General features: G+C 42.7%; 1 protein-coding gene across 2 annotated transcripts in view; it reads right to left on the bottom strand.

Annotated features, from left to right (window-relative positions):
- Positions 1 to 17272, bottom strand: part of WWTR1 (WW domain containing transcription regulator 1) — a 144975-nt gene that overhangs the window by 64015 nt on the left and 63688 nt on the right. For both annotated transcript variants that reach the window (XM_052638765.1, XM_052638757.1), the window contains exon 3: positions 181 to 317. In XM_052638765.1, the coding sequence (XP_052494725.1) occupies positions 181 to 317 (137 nt within the window). The remainder of the gene's footprint in view (positions 1 to 180; positions 318 to 17272) is intronic.

Here is a 17272-nt window from a genome sequence, read left to right as displayed (position 1 = left end):
AACCACAGAGCCAAGAGGCCAAGAAAAGATGGCAAGGGCAGTGAAAGGGTAATGCAGCCAAAAGGGAGGAAAGGATACTATCTGGGTACATGAGTAGGCACTGAGGCAACCAAAGCTGCTTCTGAGCTCCAGAGGCCCTTGCTTGAACATCTGTTTATCCAGCTCCGAGTCAAAGCTTACCAAGATTCGGCTGAGACACGGCCATGGACCTCTGGGGCGCTGGTGTGGAAGTGGCAGCTGGGTGGAGGTTCATATGATTCAGGGGCTGATTCATCGCCTTCCTAGGGTCTTGCCATGTGGTGATTTTTTCTATGTGACTAAAAGAAGGAAAACAATTATCTCTTTAATTGTTAGCATCATTACCATCATCACCAGTAACAACACAACAGTTAAATGATGCTGGCCTTTCTTCCTTTAGAATTTGCTTACAGGAGGTTGACACATTGTTTCCAGCCAACATCAAGCTTGCCCACTTACCCTCCATCCAAGTTGGGCCATGATGGGGATTTTGCAGGGGACTCTCTGACAATAAGTTGATTTGGTTGACCAGTTGCCTCCATGTGCAAATGCCCTCTTAAAGGTTTCTTGTCTTACCAAGGATGGACCAGCCCCAGCATACCTCCCCAAGTCCAAGGAGCCTATGTTCTCCAGTCCCCAGTGCCCACTGCCATCCAAGCATTGGGATACCATAGCACAAACTCCTCTCCCAAAGCAGGACCCTGCTCTCCTGTCCATCATCCCTCCCATACTCTCCCAGCTCATGTAATTGACACAATGAGACACCTCCACCTGGCCCCAGCCAGAGGCAGGGCCCTTGAAACCAATCCCGTAAACATGACATTACACAGTTCCTACTAAGGGTAAGACACTGTGAGGTCCACAGGAAGCTTATGTTCTACCATGCAAGGTAACAACTGTATAGCTGGAGAACAGAGCAGCAGGAAATACATGTAGGAAGTGCTAGATTATGGAGACACCCAGATTACTGAGGCATAAAGGCTTCTGGGGAATAAGACATGATTAGGCTTTTGGTCATATACAACACCCAAGCTTTATTATTAATCTTAGAGAAACCAGAAGGACATCAGCTTCCACCCAGAGTTTCCAGTGTGTCTTCAGAAAGATGGATGGGACCTCTAGCTTTCCTACCTCCTTCCAGACCACATCACAAGTCACTCCTGGTGCCTTACAGACCCTGTGTCACTGCATAAACTCAATCTTTTTTGAGAGTTTAGTACATTTTTCTTTTAAAGATAAGCATACTCATTTGGTGCCACGAATCTGTTTTCTGAACTGTATCAAAGATCTTTCTGTATTTATCAAAGACAACAAACTTTGATGGCAGAAGCTGAATGTCAGTCAGTTGTTCTAAGCCTTGTAACTAGGTTGCCTCTCCCAAACCAAAGGGCAATGTCAACCCCACATGTTATAGATCCACGTGAAAAAGAACAATCTCATTCCTTTTAAACACACCTTACTTTTGAATAGCAATGACTTCCTTTGAATCCTTCGTGTAGAAAACCACTCTTAGTATCACTGGGTTTAATCCTGAATCAGTGACTCTCTTGTAATGGAGTTATATTTATCTTTTCTTTTGCTTCCATTTCCTCACATTTGAATATGGCCTCTACTAAAATTCTTCTTCAAAAAAAAAAAAATAAATAAAATAAAATAAAATTCTTCTTCAGATTTCTTCATCCCAGACTAGAAGTTATTGCCATGGGACGCTCATTCATTGCCTTGAGTGAAAACTTGGATGTTTTCCCAAGAAGGCCTTTAAAATGAGTAAGATTTAAAAGGAAAAGAAAAAAAGTCAGTTCCCATAAAAGAGGCAAAATTAAATTTAACTGTAGAGTTTCATACTATAGGAGTCTTTAAAAAATAATCAAAAATAAATTGGGAGGAATAAAAAAAAAAACCTAAGACGATCTTGAGGAGGGTGGTGGTGGTGGTGAGGAGACTGAACTGAAAAGATGAAAATCAGCTATCTAAGGATCAAGAAACAACTGTCTTAGTTACACCTTCAAGGTTAACAATAGTGATTCTGTTCAAAGAGTTCCTAAAATTCTCTGTCAACCTTTGGTCTCCTGGAGACTCATAGCCAGCCTCAGGGGGTTTGTCACAATCTTCCAAAAGAGGAACAATTGATGAGGATGTTAAAGTTGAGTAAGCTCCCTTTAGCCAAGTAATTAGAGCTAAGAAACCCTTTGACTATTCCTTCAGGATTCCATATTGCTAAAACACATGGTAAGCAAGAAATACTTTCCACTGTACCAAAAAGGGAGGCATCCTTCTCTCTTTCATGAGCCCTTCTTAGGTCCTCTGACACCATGAATATACTGACATTGCCACAGAACCAGCACGAGCACAGCCCGGAGTGAGAAGCAGTGATATACTAATATATACTGTGCTTGCTCAGTTGCTTTAGTTGTGTCCAACTCTTGGCGATTCTCTGGACCATAGCCCGCCAGGCTCCTCTGTCTATGGGATTCTTCAGGCAAGGATACTGGAGTGGGCTGCCACACACTTCTCTTGGGGACCTTTCCAACCCAGGGATCAAATCTGCATCTCTTATGTCTTTGCACTGGCAGGTGGGTTCTTTACCACCTGGGAGACACTTAAGGATACTGCTGTGTACACACTCAGCTCCCTGTCAGTGATCAGAACAATACAGGAACCGAAATGATGGATTCTCAAATGCCAGTCCCCCACTCACCCTTCCCATTCTGAACAAGTGGGCTGGGGCTCTCAAGTCTGCAGAGAGCAGAAAGGCTCACGCCCAAAGTGGTAGAGGAGCCCAGCTTGTCTGAAGACAGCCACTGCAGCTGACAGCCTCCATCCCCTGGGAGAGATGGCAGGGCTTTTCTGGGTGGACACTCTGACCCTCATCCTAAGTGATCTGACCCCAAAGATGCACAACTCAGCCACAGCTTCAAGCCCCGAAACTCCCGCCACAACCGTGGGAGCCTCCTCAGCCCACCCTTCAAACTCCACACCCGGCCAACGCTTTTAAAGGAGTTTTGTTCCCAGCGGGTTTGATAATTAAATGTGTCACTCACTGTATTCCCCAAAGACTTGAGTACAAGGGGGAGCCTTTCATATGCGAGCAGCTCTCTTTGCTCTGAAACAACTCTGAGAAGAAGTTCTCTTTGCTCTGAAACAACTCTGAGAAGAAGTTCTCTTTGCCCTGAAACAATTCTGAGAAGAAAGCCACTCCACTTCCCAGCCCCTGCACACCAATCAACCGCAGGGCAGTTCTACTCTAAAACTCAGTTTATGTGACATCCAGGGTGACTCCTGGTCTGAATGCCAAGAGCAAGGGCATTGCTCATAAGAACTTAATCCACCACTCATGATTTGATTTGAAAACTAAATTCATTTAGCTCCCCTCATCCTATTTCCAACCGGAGGATAAACCATCACTCTTTCATGCTGCTGTCTCATTTCTGCTCCCTCTCTCAGAGCTACTGAGTCACTTCCTTTCTTGTATTTCTCAGTGCAGCCTTACTGTTTGCCAGGACCCGCAGTTTAGCTCAATTAATCTCCACTTCCCTACTACTCCCACCCCTGTCTGATGTCACTCTCTTGCTGAGTCCACTTCAATCAAATGTCTAAGGGGGGAAAAAAAGAAAAAAAAATGATGAAAGAAAGGGAGAAAGAAACGATGAAAGAAAGAAAGAAAATGTCTCTCTGCTGCTTTAAGTCCAGTTTCCCTTAAAAATTGACATATGTAATATTTATATACACTTATATCTGTATGTTCAACTACATAATAGTGAATATTCTATGAACACACATTGGAACAGAGGCCTTCACTGGTGGTCCAGTGGTTAAGAATCCACCTTCCAAAGCAGGGAACAATGGTTCAGTCCTTGATCAGGGCTAAGATTCCACATGCTGTGGGACAACTAAGTGCCACAATTACACAAGCCCACTCACCACAACAAAGACCCAGCATGGCCCCACTTCCCTAAAAAAGGAACCAAAAGGAAAAAAGATACCGAAGTATTTAGGCTGATACATGCAAGTAATGGGAGAAGGCAATGGCACCCCACTCCAGTACTCTTGCCTGGAAAATCCCATGGACGGGGGAGCCTGGTGGGCTGCCGTCTATGGGGTCGCACAGAGTCAGACACGACTGAGCAACTTCACTTTCACTTTTCACTTTCGTGCATTGGAGAAGGAAATGGCAGCCCACCCCAGTGTTCTTGCCTGGAGAATCCCAGGGATGGGGGAGCCTGGTGGGCTGCCGTCTATGGGGTCACACGGAGTCGGACACGACTGAAGCGACTTAGCAGCAGTAGCAGCAGCATGCAAGTAACGGGCTTCCCAGGGAGCACAGCAGAACGATCTGTCTGCAATCCAGGAGCCACAGGAGACTCAGGTTCGATCTCTGGGCTGGGAAAATCCCCTGGAGGAAAGCATGGCAACCCACTCTAGTATTCTCGCCTGGACAATGGAAATGGCACCTGTTACAAAGGTAATGGAATCTTTTCCTCTTCCTTCAGGGGCCCCTTTGACTTCCCAAACTGCCTTTCTTCACAGTCTTATAAAGGACAAATATACAATCACACCAGGGTCTATGAGAGCTTCAGTTCTGAGGACCTGCATGTTTGCCCGGGGGCAAGAAAGGTCAAGCACTTCTCTGAGAAGACATTAAGTTGGAAATGGTAGTTTATGGAAAGCTGCGTTGTGTTAAATAATTTTTCCTTCTAGAATTTGAATGTGTTCTTCAATACAGACACAAGTTGGGAAAGCCATTTTATGTATTAGGAATATTCTGTGTTTGGGGTTAGAATGTCATTGAAATCAGTGGGGGAGGGAGGCAGCATTACCACTCTCCCAATCACCCTCCTCTACAGGCTTGGCCCCTCCCAACAGCCTCCAGGAGATTGTTAATTTAGCTCCTATTTGCATGACCTTTCACCTGGATGAGGACAATGGCCTCCAGGCTTCCCTCCTCCAGTCCCTCAGGTTTTCCTTCTGTCCTCCATCCCTTTCCCACCCTCTCTATCTGACAATACTTTCTCTAACACACCTCTAGACTCATCACCAAAACAGCTGGGTCTGAGCGCCCCATGACCCTTGACATCCTACTGGGAGACAGTGAAGCAACTGTGTCTTCTGGAAAGACCACAGGCTGGGAGTCACACATACCTGAGTTCTTTTGTTTTTTGTTGTGTTTCTTTGTTTTGGCCAAACCTCACAGTCTTGCCTGGAGAATCCCAGGGACGGGGGAGCCTGGTGGGCTGCCGTCTATGGGGTCGCACAGAGTCAAACACGACTGAAGTGATTTAGCAGCAGCACAGCTTGTGGGATATCCAGTTCTCCAACCGGGGATCCAACTCGCACCTTCAGCAGTGAAAGCTCAAGAGTCCTAGGCACCAGATTTCCAGGGGATTCCTACATATGTCTGAGTTTTAATACAGCTCCGATCCTGTGTGACCTAAGTGGACAAGCCATGTAACCCATCATGGTCTCAGCACCTATATCTATGAGACAGGGGTAAAAAAGCCAACAAATGCTCCAATTCCTTTTTCTAAGGGTGAAAAAATGGCTGTTCTGGGAAGCCTGTAATAACCGAGGTCACCTGCCAATTTCATGACCAGGTCACTTCACTTCTCAAGCTCACCTACTTAGCCAGTGAACTCACAGAAGACAGCTCCGGCCTCCAGCCCAAGGCTGGCAACCTTTGGCTCAACAAGCCTGGATTGTAGAATTCCTATAGTGCACGTGCACTTGTTAGGCATAAAAATGAAAAGCATTTTATAAATATAAAATCTTGACTGGCCGCCGAACCATGAAAGGCAAAGATAAAATCTTATCTGCAAAAACAGAATCCACCAGCTTCTTATAGCCCAGGAAGAGGCTTGGTGTTTTTTGGATAAATTTACCCCCCAGTTCATGACCTATTACACTAACTTCATGGAAGGAAGCCACACAACAAAGACTTTCTGAAATAGAGAAAGCCTATGTAATACATTTTGTATTGCTGGAAGCATACAAAGATATAAAAATAGTAATAAGTGTTTAATTTTGAAAGAATTTGGAGTTCATAGCAACATAAGCCTGAGAAGGCAATGGCACCCCACTCCAGTACTCTTGCCTGGAAAATCCCATGGGCGGAGAAGCCTGGTGGGCTGCAGTTCACGGGGTCGCTAAGAGTCAGACACGACTGAGCGACTTCACTTTCACTTCTCACTTTCGTGCATTGGAGAAGGAAATGGCAACCCACTCCAGTGCTCTTGCCTGGAGAATCTCAGGGACGGGGGAGCCTGGTGGGCTACCGTCTATGGGGTCGCAAAGAGTCGGACACAACTGAAGCGACTTAGCAGCAGCAGCAGCAGCAACATAAGCTGTTTGCTCATATATGTGGGCAAAGATTTCATCTGCAAGTATAAAGTGTTTGGCCTTTTTACTCTTCCTCCTCTCTTAATATATTATTTCACATTAGTTGTGTTGGACATTACTCAGGGCTCCCTCAACCAACCTGTTAGGGCAGGACTTACAAGCAGCTTCTTACTACCATCTAGATAGATGATTATGTGCAAGCGTTAGTCACTCAGTCATGTCTGACTCTTTGCAACACCATGGACTGTAGCCTTCCAGGCTCCTCTGTCCATGGGATTTTCCAGGCAAGAACATTGGAGTGGGTTGCCTTTTCCTTCTCGAGGGGATCTGCCTGACCCAGGGATCAAACCCAGGTCTCCTGCATTACAGGCAGATTCTTTATTGTCTGAGCCACCAGAGAAGCCCAGTTATAGACAACCACACCAAAGAGATGGGAATATAAAGGCTCTAAGTGTTGTGAAAGTGAAAGTGTTAGTTGTTCAGTCATGTCCAACTCTTTGTAACCCCAAGGACTGTAGCCCTCCAGGCTCCTCTGACTTGCTCAAAACTCAATTCATATTCAGTGCTTGTTTGCTTCACCCTCCTGCCAATCCCAGTTTCTCTTTAACCTCTCCTTTCATTCTTTCTTTCTCTTTTTTGGGGGGGATACTAATATTTCTCTTACAATACAACACAAGCTCTTTTGAGAACAGGAAAGACCCAGTGTAGGCAGAGCAAGGTGTCCTACACATGGTAGGCACTTGAAAAACAATACTCCTGAAGCCCCAGAATCTTCACAAGCCCAACTGAGCGCATAGGTAAAATATCTCATTTTTAAAAATCAGACATTTCAACCTCTTTTTTTGACTTAGTAGGCCAATTCACCACCCTCTTAATGTTATAACAAATGTTTATACAGACTAAAGATGATTTGCTTAAAAACTGCTAACTAAAATAGGTTTGCAACTTGCTTGTTGTGAACCCATTCAGTTAAACTCATCAGTGTTAAAAATGAAAACTGAAGCAGATTTGCATGAGGTTGATAATTTCCCAGGCAGGTCTTGCCAAATAAATTGGACCCACTGTCAGCAGAAAACAAACGCTATGCCAATGTTTAATCCTGTACCAGATGGCAAGAAGACTTGCCCAGGACTCACAAAAAAATTTGAAAATTTTCCCCAATTAGAATTAAAATACAAATACGTAAAAGCTGGTTCACTTTTTTGGTTTTATTTCAGGGATAAATGCAGTCTTTCAATTACATAAAACATGTGGGCAGTGTGTTCTGATTTAAATTTCAAGACCTAGGAAATGACACATCATATCTTACTCACATCTTGCATTTCTTTGAGTGGAGTCTTTTGTTGTGTTTTGTTTTTTTGCCAGTGATACTTGGCTCTTCCGACTGACACCAGAGATGGGTCTTAATCACGAAAACAAAGACAGCTGGCATGCACACTTATAACTCTCCCAGGTTCAGAAACATACACTCTCCAGATAGATAGCTCCTTGTGTTGTTTGGTCTCTCGGTCATGTCCAACATTTTTGCGACCCCATGAACTGTAGCCCACCAGGCTCCGCAGTCCGTGGGAATTCCCAGGCAAGAATTTTGGAGGGTTGCCATTTCCTTCTCCAGAAGATCTTCCCAACCCAGGTATCAAACCCACATCTCCTGCGTCTCCTGCACTGGCAGGCAGATTCTTTACCACTGAGCCACCCAAACCCAAGGAATGGTAGGAGCTGATCACAGTGGAAGCCCCATAGCAGTTGCAGCTCAAAGCCCTCGTCTAAAGTAACAACCCATTCTGATTAGTAGCCATCAGTAACTTGTTCCCCTCTGATTAACCCTATCAGTCCAGCTGGATAATAAGAACTTGTCTTTTGAATACATTGACATTTGGAAATAAAGTGCTGGCTCTTCACCTGGCTGAAAAGATGCACAGCTGATGTATTATTTTCTTTCAGAAGCGACCAACCTCCCTCCCAAGTTGTCATCTTTCCTATTGTCAGCCCAACTGATGATTCTTCGTCCCAAAGCAGCTTTCATTACATTACAATTGGTTATAATTCTTCTTCTGTTCTGCCAAAATCCTAAACATCACCATCACTTGCTAGTCCAATGCATAAGAATAAAAAGATACAAAGAGGTAAAAGTCAAGCTGCAAATGTACCTAGCTGACACATCCATTAGAAAACATTCATATCATTCATAGGTTAAGTCCTAAAGCTATAAAAACTGACTCTCTTATGCTATACAATAAAGGCAACTGTTCACATAACAAAAGTGTGTTTGCTGAGAAAGCTCATCCTTCTTTGAAACCACAAGGAATTTATAGTTAAAAGGTTCCGGTCAGATTTGCACTTCGGCAGCTCATCAAACAAAGCTGCAGTCTATGACACAGAATAATAACTCATATATGTAGGGGAATTTTTTAGGATCCTCTAATAAAAGATGATACAAGATGAGAAGCATTATTTTGGTGCATGCTTCCGGTCTCTGCCATTCACGTGCCAATTCAAAAAATTTCAGAGTTCTCTGGAATTCCAGATGAATGACAGGGGCTGTATTTTTAACTACTAGGCTCTAATCCTCAACTTCCATCTCAGCGGTGCCAAGAAGTCTCCACTTGTTGAAATCAGCAGCAGTAGGAGCCGAAGCAGCGTGGAAGGTCTTCAGGCACTTCCACCTCAGCCAGCCTCGGGCATCCATCTACACGAATCCGGCTTTTCCAAACCTGCTCCATCTGGGCAGAGAGCTGAGTCATGCAGAGCTGCAGTCAGTCCTGAAGTGCAGAGTGAGCCCACTTGAGGCTGTAATAATCATAGTTCCTTCCTGAAGGGGTTTATTTACCAGCGTTTATCCCTGGGGTGAGAAAGCCGGGGACACCATGAAGGCGCCGCTTCTGGAGAAAGCCTTTTTGGGAAGCCCATGACTCACAGACATGACCCAGAGGTGTGACTCAGTGACCTCACTCCAGAGGGTGAGCTTTTGTGTGAGAGGCACCCCCTCATCCCCGCTGAGGTCCCCAGTGCCATATGACCGGGGCAGACCTGACTTCCTCTGTGCAAACTGAGCCAACTCTTGCTTCACCTCACTTTTTCTATTCCCAAAAAAGAGCGAGAAGAAAAACAACTGTGTTTGTGTTTGCTTGTCTGCCTCTGGCCAAGCGCCTAACTTGGGCTATACTACAATGGTATTATCAACAGTTTTTTTTTTTTGCTTTTCATGTCAGGATCAATAACGGTATTAAAAGATTTATAAACCACATTGTCTCTTGTGTTGAAGCTGAACACCATGTAAGAGTTTATTTTACCAGGTTTTATTATTTCCAGGCATCAAGTATAAAATAGGTGCTCAGTACCTCATTTTCCCACTTTTTCACAAACAAAAATAAGGGATAGTAATGAGGAGAAGTGAAGATGAGGATCTTAATGAATGGTGAATTCTAAAATTATCAAAGGAAGTGAAAGCTATTCATCCATTCAGTCATTCAACAAACTGTATTTACCCCAGGACAGTATCTTCCATGAGGATGCAGCCCCAAAAGCAGTTCTGACAAATGTGGAGTGTGGTGAAAATTACCACTGCAAATCCTTTAAATGGGCCATAATGTAGAGTGTGCTAAGCTTTGTGTATATTATAAGGTCTTTCAGTAAGTTCAACACAGCCAGATCTTTTCAGGGTTAGGACATGGTACTAGTTCTACAGCCAAGCTCCAGATGAAGTGATGCTGTCCCCAAATACTTATGTGGGGATTTGCTAGGCATGGAAAATTGAATTCATGCCACTTAAGTAGACATATGATCCTGAATGCCTGCAGTGTCCTCTCCTCCCTGGGAGGACGTAACAGAAGATGTAACGTGGGACCTGGAAGCTGGCGATCAGGTGGGCAGTGGCAATGATGTGGAGGGTTAGAAAGCACACACCCTATTTTTATTGTTGCTATAAAAGGTCCAGAGCCTGACATTCTATCTCAATAGCTACATGTTAGATATGCTCCGGTATCAACAGCATCTGACATCTGGGAAGCAGCTTTAATCTCTCAATTGGTTTTTAAAAGAAACATTTTTTAAGCTACCAAGCTACTTTAAGTGCTCAAATACTTTGAAAATTGTTTTTCCAGGCTCTCTGTGCTCAACACATGTTTCAACATGTTGTTTTTCCAGTTGCTCTTAAACGGGACATTGACACACTGCTTGTTCTAGTGGGGCAAAACGAACTAAATGTCACTTGTCCAAGGCAATACGACAAAACCTCCAAAAAAACCAAGAATTCTTTTGGATTAATCTAGTCTCTCCTCTATGCATGTGGGGAGCGCCAATTCCTTTTTGGTTTGTTATTGTTCTTGTTTTTAATTCTGGGAAGAGGATGGGCCACCCTGGTCTTCAGTCACTTTATGCACATGTTTGAATGACAAGACACGTGAAACTAGAGAAGAGACTGGCATAAGTCCCAGCCCCGGTCTGGAGAAAGACTGGAGGTGCTTTTCAGAGCCAGCATCCCATTTTGCAAGAAATGGTTTGGAGGAGCAAAGACAAAAGAAGGGGAGTTGAGTTAGGTTTCCCAGCAGGGAGGGGAGAGAAACACAGGAGGCCTTGAAGATAATCACCAGGCAACACTGCTTGTGTTTCCTGTCAACACAGCCTAAAGTGTCTCTTTACGTGCATTTCTTTGCATCTTGGGTTGAAAGCGTCACCCAAAGGAGGCAGTACTGCAGTGGTTTTGAGCTCTGCAATTAACCAGTTAAGAGACCACGGAAACTCTACTTAGCGTCTCCTAGCCTCAGTTTCCTCCACTGTGAAACAGGCATAAGAACACTTTCGTGCGTGAGGCTGTTTTAAATATTTCATCCCATAACAAAACACCCACACAGTGCCAGACACACCCATGACACTCTATTAATACTAATTCCACTTCTTTCTCTCATGAAAATCTATCCCAACTTTTTACAAAGATCTGAGGAATTCAAATGCAAAATTGTCAGCAAACACCCTAGGGTACAGTGAAAATGGGGAAAAATAGGAGTGAACGTTAATTCACTGCAAAAGCTACAGATTTATATGATTTCACATAAAGCAGCTAACTAACCATTGATCTTGAGACAAAAACATTCTCAAAACACAAAAGAACAAGCAAACCACCAGCCTTTGAGTGGCTCCTTCACTACCACCCCTCCCCTCACCCTACAGTCTAATAATAACAACTCTCAGGTCCAGTGTAAGAAAAGGCCAAAACTGAGACTCCTCTAACGCCTTTGTTAGGCACTTTTAATGGTGATGAGCATCCTGTGTCAGCCCAAGACTTCCAGTCTCATGTATAAACTAGTAAGGATTTCAGCTTGATGTGAAAAGCGTAAGACAATACTAGAAAAAGAGTACCTAATGGCTTTCCCTCCTTCCTAACAGAAATGCTCAAGAAGTTTTACTCTAACGAAGTTCTTTAAATCAATTACAGGGTGAAAATAGTTCACTCCCATAGTTTACCCCAAAATGTAGGGGCACAGATTAGGTACAGAACACAAGAAGACTTGAAACTTCTGTGAATCAACAAAATGGAAAAACAAATTAGCTTAAAAAGTACTATAGTTTTATACAAACATGTTAATGCAAAACAAACGAGTTAGCTTTGTACCCACGGGTGTATGTTAATTAATATACTACTGTTGGGAATTCCCTGGCAGTCCAAAGGGTAGGACTCTGCCTTTTCACTGCTGAGCACCTGAGTTCAATCCCTGGTGAGGGAGCTAAGATCCCATAAACCAGGAGGTGCAGCCAAAAAAAAAAAAAAAATATATATATATATATATACACACACACACACACACACACATGCACGCACGTGCACACACACACATATATTTAACAAAGAACAGGAAATGTATTTTTTTCAATTTTTTATGACTTAACCCATCCAAACCCCACTGTTCTTCACTAACATATTATAGCTGGCATTAATTCTCATAGTAAAAAAACATCTATTTAGGTGTATGCACTTTTAATTTTGATATGATTTTTAAACTTATAGGAAATGGTGGAACAGAAATCAAACACCTTTATATCTTAACACCAACATGGGCTGAGTGAGCGGCTTCTTGGTTGTGCCTTTTTACTTGATTGGCAGGAAAAATTTTCAAACTGGGTTCGCTTGTTAATTGAATTCCAAATAAGCGTTCTTAAAAGTGGAGGAAACGTGTGTGAATAACATTTGAATTCTCAGGCCAACACCCTTCCAATTTTTGGAAGGAATACTCTTACTTGTACAGACCTTGATTTGAAGAAAAAATTGTATCAGAAACCCCTACATCAACTCTCTCCAGAATGTATGATTTAAAGAAAGAAAAACACAGCTTCAGGAAAAAGTTTTAAAATGCCCTTAAAATGCTCACCAAAGAACCCACAGCCTCATTGAGGGTCACTCTTACATATTACTAAACTTAATTGGTAACCTCTTTCTGGAGAGCAGTTTGTCAATACATTACAAAATACTTGAAAAACCTTTGAATTAGAAACTCCTCCATGAAACATATACCAAGAAAACAGAAAGATATGGCCGAGATGGCCAGTTGCTTCTGAATATCTACTCACCCTCTCTTCTGGATGCAAGGTGTGGCCAAGGGACTAAGTTCGAGACGATAAACAGAATGCAGTGCAAAATTCTGGGGAAGTTCTTTAAATGCAAGGGATAAACAGTCTTTTCTGCTTTCCACCTTCTTTATTCCAGCTTGGAAAGTAGACGTTATGACCAGAGCTATAGCAACCCTTTTAAATCATGAGGAACAAAAGCTACTCACTATGAACAAGACAATAGAAAAGAGACAAGTGCATGCAGAACGATCATCACATCAGCCCTTGATCATCTTAATTTAATGTTAGAGACAATCTCATTTCATGTTCCTGTTAATTACAAACATAATTCCAAACCAATAAACAAGTATGCAAAATGTATGTGCAAGGATGTCCACTGCAGTTTTATTTATGTCTCAAATGTGTTAAATGGTTAAGTAAATTATGGGTCAGCCAGACCATGGAAGACTGAACAGACATCACACATGACATGGATCTATACTTGTTAAAGTAGAAAATGAACATAATGCTAAGTGAACATAATAGTATTTTGGTTAATATCCAAACATATGAATAAGAGGAAAGTAGGCTTTAGTCATATCTTCAGATTTCTTGATATTTTCTCCACTTTGTACAATAAGCACTACTTTCCAATCAGAAAAAAAAAAAGAGAGAGAGAGAGAAAGAATGAGAAAAGCTATCCTCCTCTGCCCTGCTCCAAGTAAACTCGCTTCCTGCTGAAAAAAATAACATTGCATTCCACATTCGAACTTCACACTGCTAATTACAGCCTCCAAGAATAAGCCCACAGCTAGAGTGTAGTTGAACCTCTCGTCAGTCCCTTAACTGTGAGCTGGAAAAGGCACCATCCTAATACTCCCCTGAGTGCTCAGCCTAAAGGTGCTGTGAACCAGGGAGGGGCACAAAGCCCGGTGTGGGGAGCGGGAGAAGGGATAAAGAGGATCAAGGGAAATTCTATAATTAAGCAATATTTCATGGCTGCCTCTGGCAGCTGTTTGAGCGAGCTGGGGGACTGTGAACCAGGCGTCAACAGACTGAGCAGCTCTGTCCTCTGGCAGATCAAGCGGGGCCTGTCATCTGGAGCACTGTCTACACTTCACAGGACAATCGGAGGCATCTTATATCCAGCACCTGTCTGCTCTGGAGACGCCCAGCTGCGGTGCCATTCTTGCTGTCATCTTCCTAATCCAGAAGGGAGAGGCATTTATTGTCTCCTGAAAGATTAGGGTGCATCTTTGATTCTCTTCTCATGAAAGAGAATGCATGCCTCATGTTTCTGTGTTTGTTTTCTTCTCATGACTCCTGACTTCTTTTCTTATTAAAGGAAGAAAACTACCCTTGCAGCTGTATTTTTCATTTTTTAACCCCCACGTTAATTACATAGTCATTCCAAATAATGGTTTAAATTTAGTCTGATGACCAACCACAAGCCTCGTTCTCCTCCCACTCCAAGGCACATCCTGCCTTCAGAACTGCTAAGCAGTTCCCACTGAGTTGGAGAGGAACTCTGTATAAAGAAAGAAGCAGGATAAAGATCATAATAATGGTCAAAGGAAATGGTATTTTCTCTACAGGACACATTTAGATTTTTCCTTTCCATGAGACTTTTTTTTTTTAAAGGATGTTGAATTGAAGGAGACTTTAAATAAGCTCTCAAGTTCTCAGTAGTTCCAATATTGTATCTAGAGTGGAAGACCCAAAGCAGATATTCAGAAATTACTCATGAAACAAATGACTTTAAAAAGCAAGGAGGGAAAAAATGTATTTAATGAGCTTCCTTTAACAAAATATTTTGTTTCTCAGTGACGGGATCAAACAAATCACCCATATCTTAGGTACCCTTATCTATCAAGTGTTCAAAAAACTCACCCAGGAAAATTTGTTCTTTACTGGTCCCTGGAAGGACATGAAGCCTAGAGGATGCTAACAGCCTCTAAAACAAATGAAAGCATTATTAATTTATTCTAGTTTGATTCAGCAAACTGGTCAACTGAACCACCACCTAGTGCTGTTCACCATGGACCCTGAAAGTACACACCTCAGGCATACTGTAGACACTCAATATGTGCTTTTTGTTGCTCTTGTTGTTGCTGCTGGGTTTTTGGTTATGCTGTGCTTGGTCACTTCAGTTGTGTCTGATTCTCTGCGACCTCATGGACTGTAGCCCACCAGGCTCTTCTGTCCATGGAATTTCCCAGGCAAGAATACTGGAGTGGGTTGCCATTTCCTACTCCAGAGGACCTTCCCAACCCAGGGATCGAACCTGAGTCTCTTACATCTCCCGCACTGGCAGGCAGATTCTTCACCACTAGCACCACCCTTATGTATATAGACTGCCAGGGAAGTTCCAATGAATAAACGTTTGTCAAACGAATGAATGAGTGAACATACGAATGAAGTTAATAGTGACATTCATTAATAATGACAATCATGATAATGACTATTAGTTATACATCACAATATTCACAGTAATGATGGTAATAATAATGTCTGACAGCAACAGTTAACATGTATATAGCACTCCATAGCTCCAAAAATTACCTTAATTGGACCCCCACATAGCAGATTTACTAACCTTCATTTTTAACATCCAGAAATTGAGTTGGGAAAAGTTAAATGACTTAATAAATTTCCTGATGTTCTATGTGACACAGCTGAGAGCCCAATCTTATTCTAGAGTTGGGTCTTGGGCATTTTTTTTCCATAACGGGATACTGCCTTGTGAACCCAAAGAGGCTGACACAAGTAATCTGGACCTTTAGGAAGGAAGGAAAAGAGGGTACAGACAGTTGGTCCTGCTGATAGCCTGTCCGGAACAACGTCACCTACAGGCTCGGTCCCTCGGAAGAAAGGGCCCCACAAGACAGACTCTCCCCACTCCCATCGTCTTGTTTCAACAATCCCACCTCGTGGGCTTCCCAGGTGGCTTAGTGGTAAAGAATCCACCTGCACTCTGGAGACACAGGCTCAGTCCTTGGGTCAGAAAGATCCCCTGGAGGAGGAAATGGCAACCCACTCCAGTATTCTTACCTGGGAAAGCCCATGGAGAGAAGACCCTGGGGTGGGGGGTTCTTCTACAGTCTATGGGGTTGCAAAAGAGTCAGACATGACTGAGCACATACCGGTCATCCTTCCTCATCCCTCCTGAACCCCTCGAGTCATAGAGTGTATGCACTTGCCTACAAAGTTGACCTTTTAACTGGCCTGGTTTTAATCAGGCCCATCTGGTCAAGAAAAAGGACTCCCGTGACAGTAAAACAAATTAGCTCCATGTGATCCTGTAGTTGATGTTAGGGAGGAAGGAGAGGAAGAAAGACAAATACTACTTTAGAAAAGTAAACCAAATAGAAAGCCAGACTCTCTGCTGTGACTTAAAAGGAAGAGGTAAAAAGACTCTGAAGATGGATTTGGAGATGCAAAGGTAGCAACCGAGTATGGCTCTCAAGAGCAGGGCTCCCAGCCAGAACTGGGGCTGCTAAAGGTCCTGCCTCCTGGAAAGTTCCTTCCCTCAGAAACTCTGACAATAACAGCTTCAGCCTGACTTGTCTTTGGTCTTTATTAATGTTGATTACTAGGGAAAATATTCAAATATTGATGTTTTTGATGTTTGATAAATGTGTTCATTTATAATTCTATAAATGTTAGGTTATTAACTTTTGAAATTGACTATAATTGGCTTTCCAGGTGGCTCAATGGTAAAAAATCTGCTTGTAAATGCAGGAAACACAGGAGACCCAGGTTGAATCCCTGGGTTGGAAAGATACCCTGGAGTAGAAATGGCAACCCACTCCAGGATTCTTGCCTGAAAATCTCCATGGACAGAGGAGAGGAGTCTAGCGGGCTACAGTCCATGGGGTCACAAAGAGTCCAACACAACTGAGCAACTAAGCGCATACACACATAACTATAATTACTTAAGTGTAGATGAATCTTTCCTACTTATTTTTTAATGGGAAAAAAGTATTAGAGATCATTCTAAGCTACTTTTCCTAAGCTACTCCCTTTTAGCTTTTTATGATATTTACATTTTTAACATTTACACAAAGTACATTTTTGTAATGTGCTCTGAAATGAAAACAGCTATATTAGAAGAAACAGCTAAGAACTGTCAGGCTCTGGATTCATTTTAAATGACTTTTTGAGAAAAGGGTCACATTTGCATACTCAGACATACTTTTAATACAAAGTGCAAGAATATGTGCACGTTTAATTATCATATGCTGTCTATGTGAGAAAAGAGAAGTCTGTTATTACACCGAAATGAAATCAAGAAGAGGAAAATGATAGAAACGTGACTTTATATGACTATCTAAATAAACTACCTGTATTTTCTTATTTTGCTCCAAAATGTTCGTTG

Source organism: Budorcas taxicolor, chromosome 1, assembly GCF_023091745.1.
Source record: "Budorcas taxicolor isolate Tak-1 chromosome 1, Takin1.1, whole genome shotgun sequence".
In the NCBI taxonomy this organism is placed as follows: domain Eukaryota; kingdom Metazoa; phylum Chordata; class Mammalia; order Artiodactyla; family Bovidae; genus Budorcas; species Budorcas taxicolor.
This window is presented reverse-complemented; position numbering and strand designations above follow the sequence as displayed.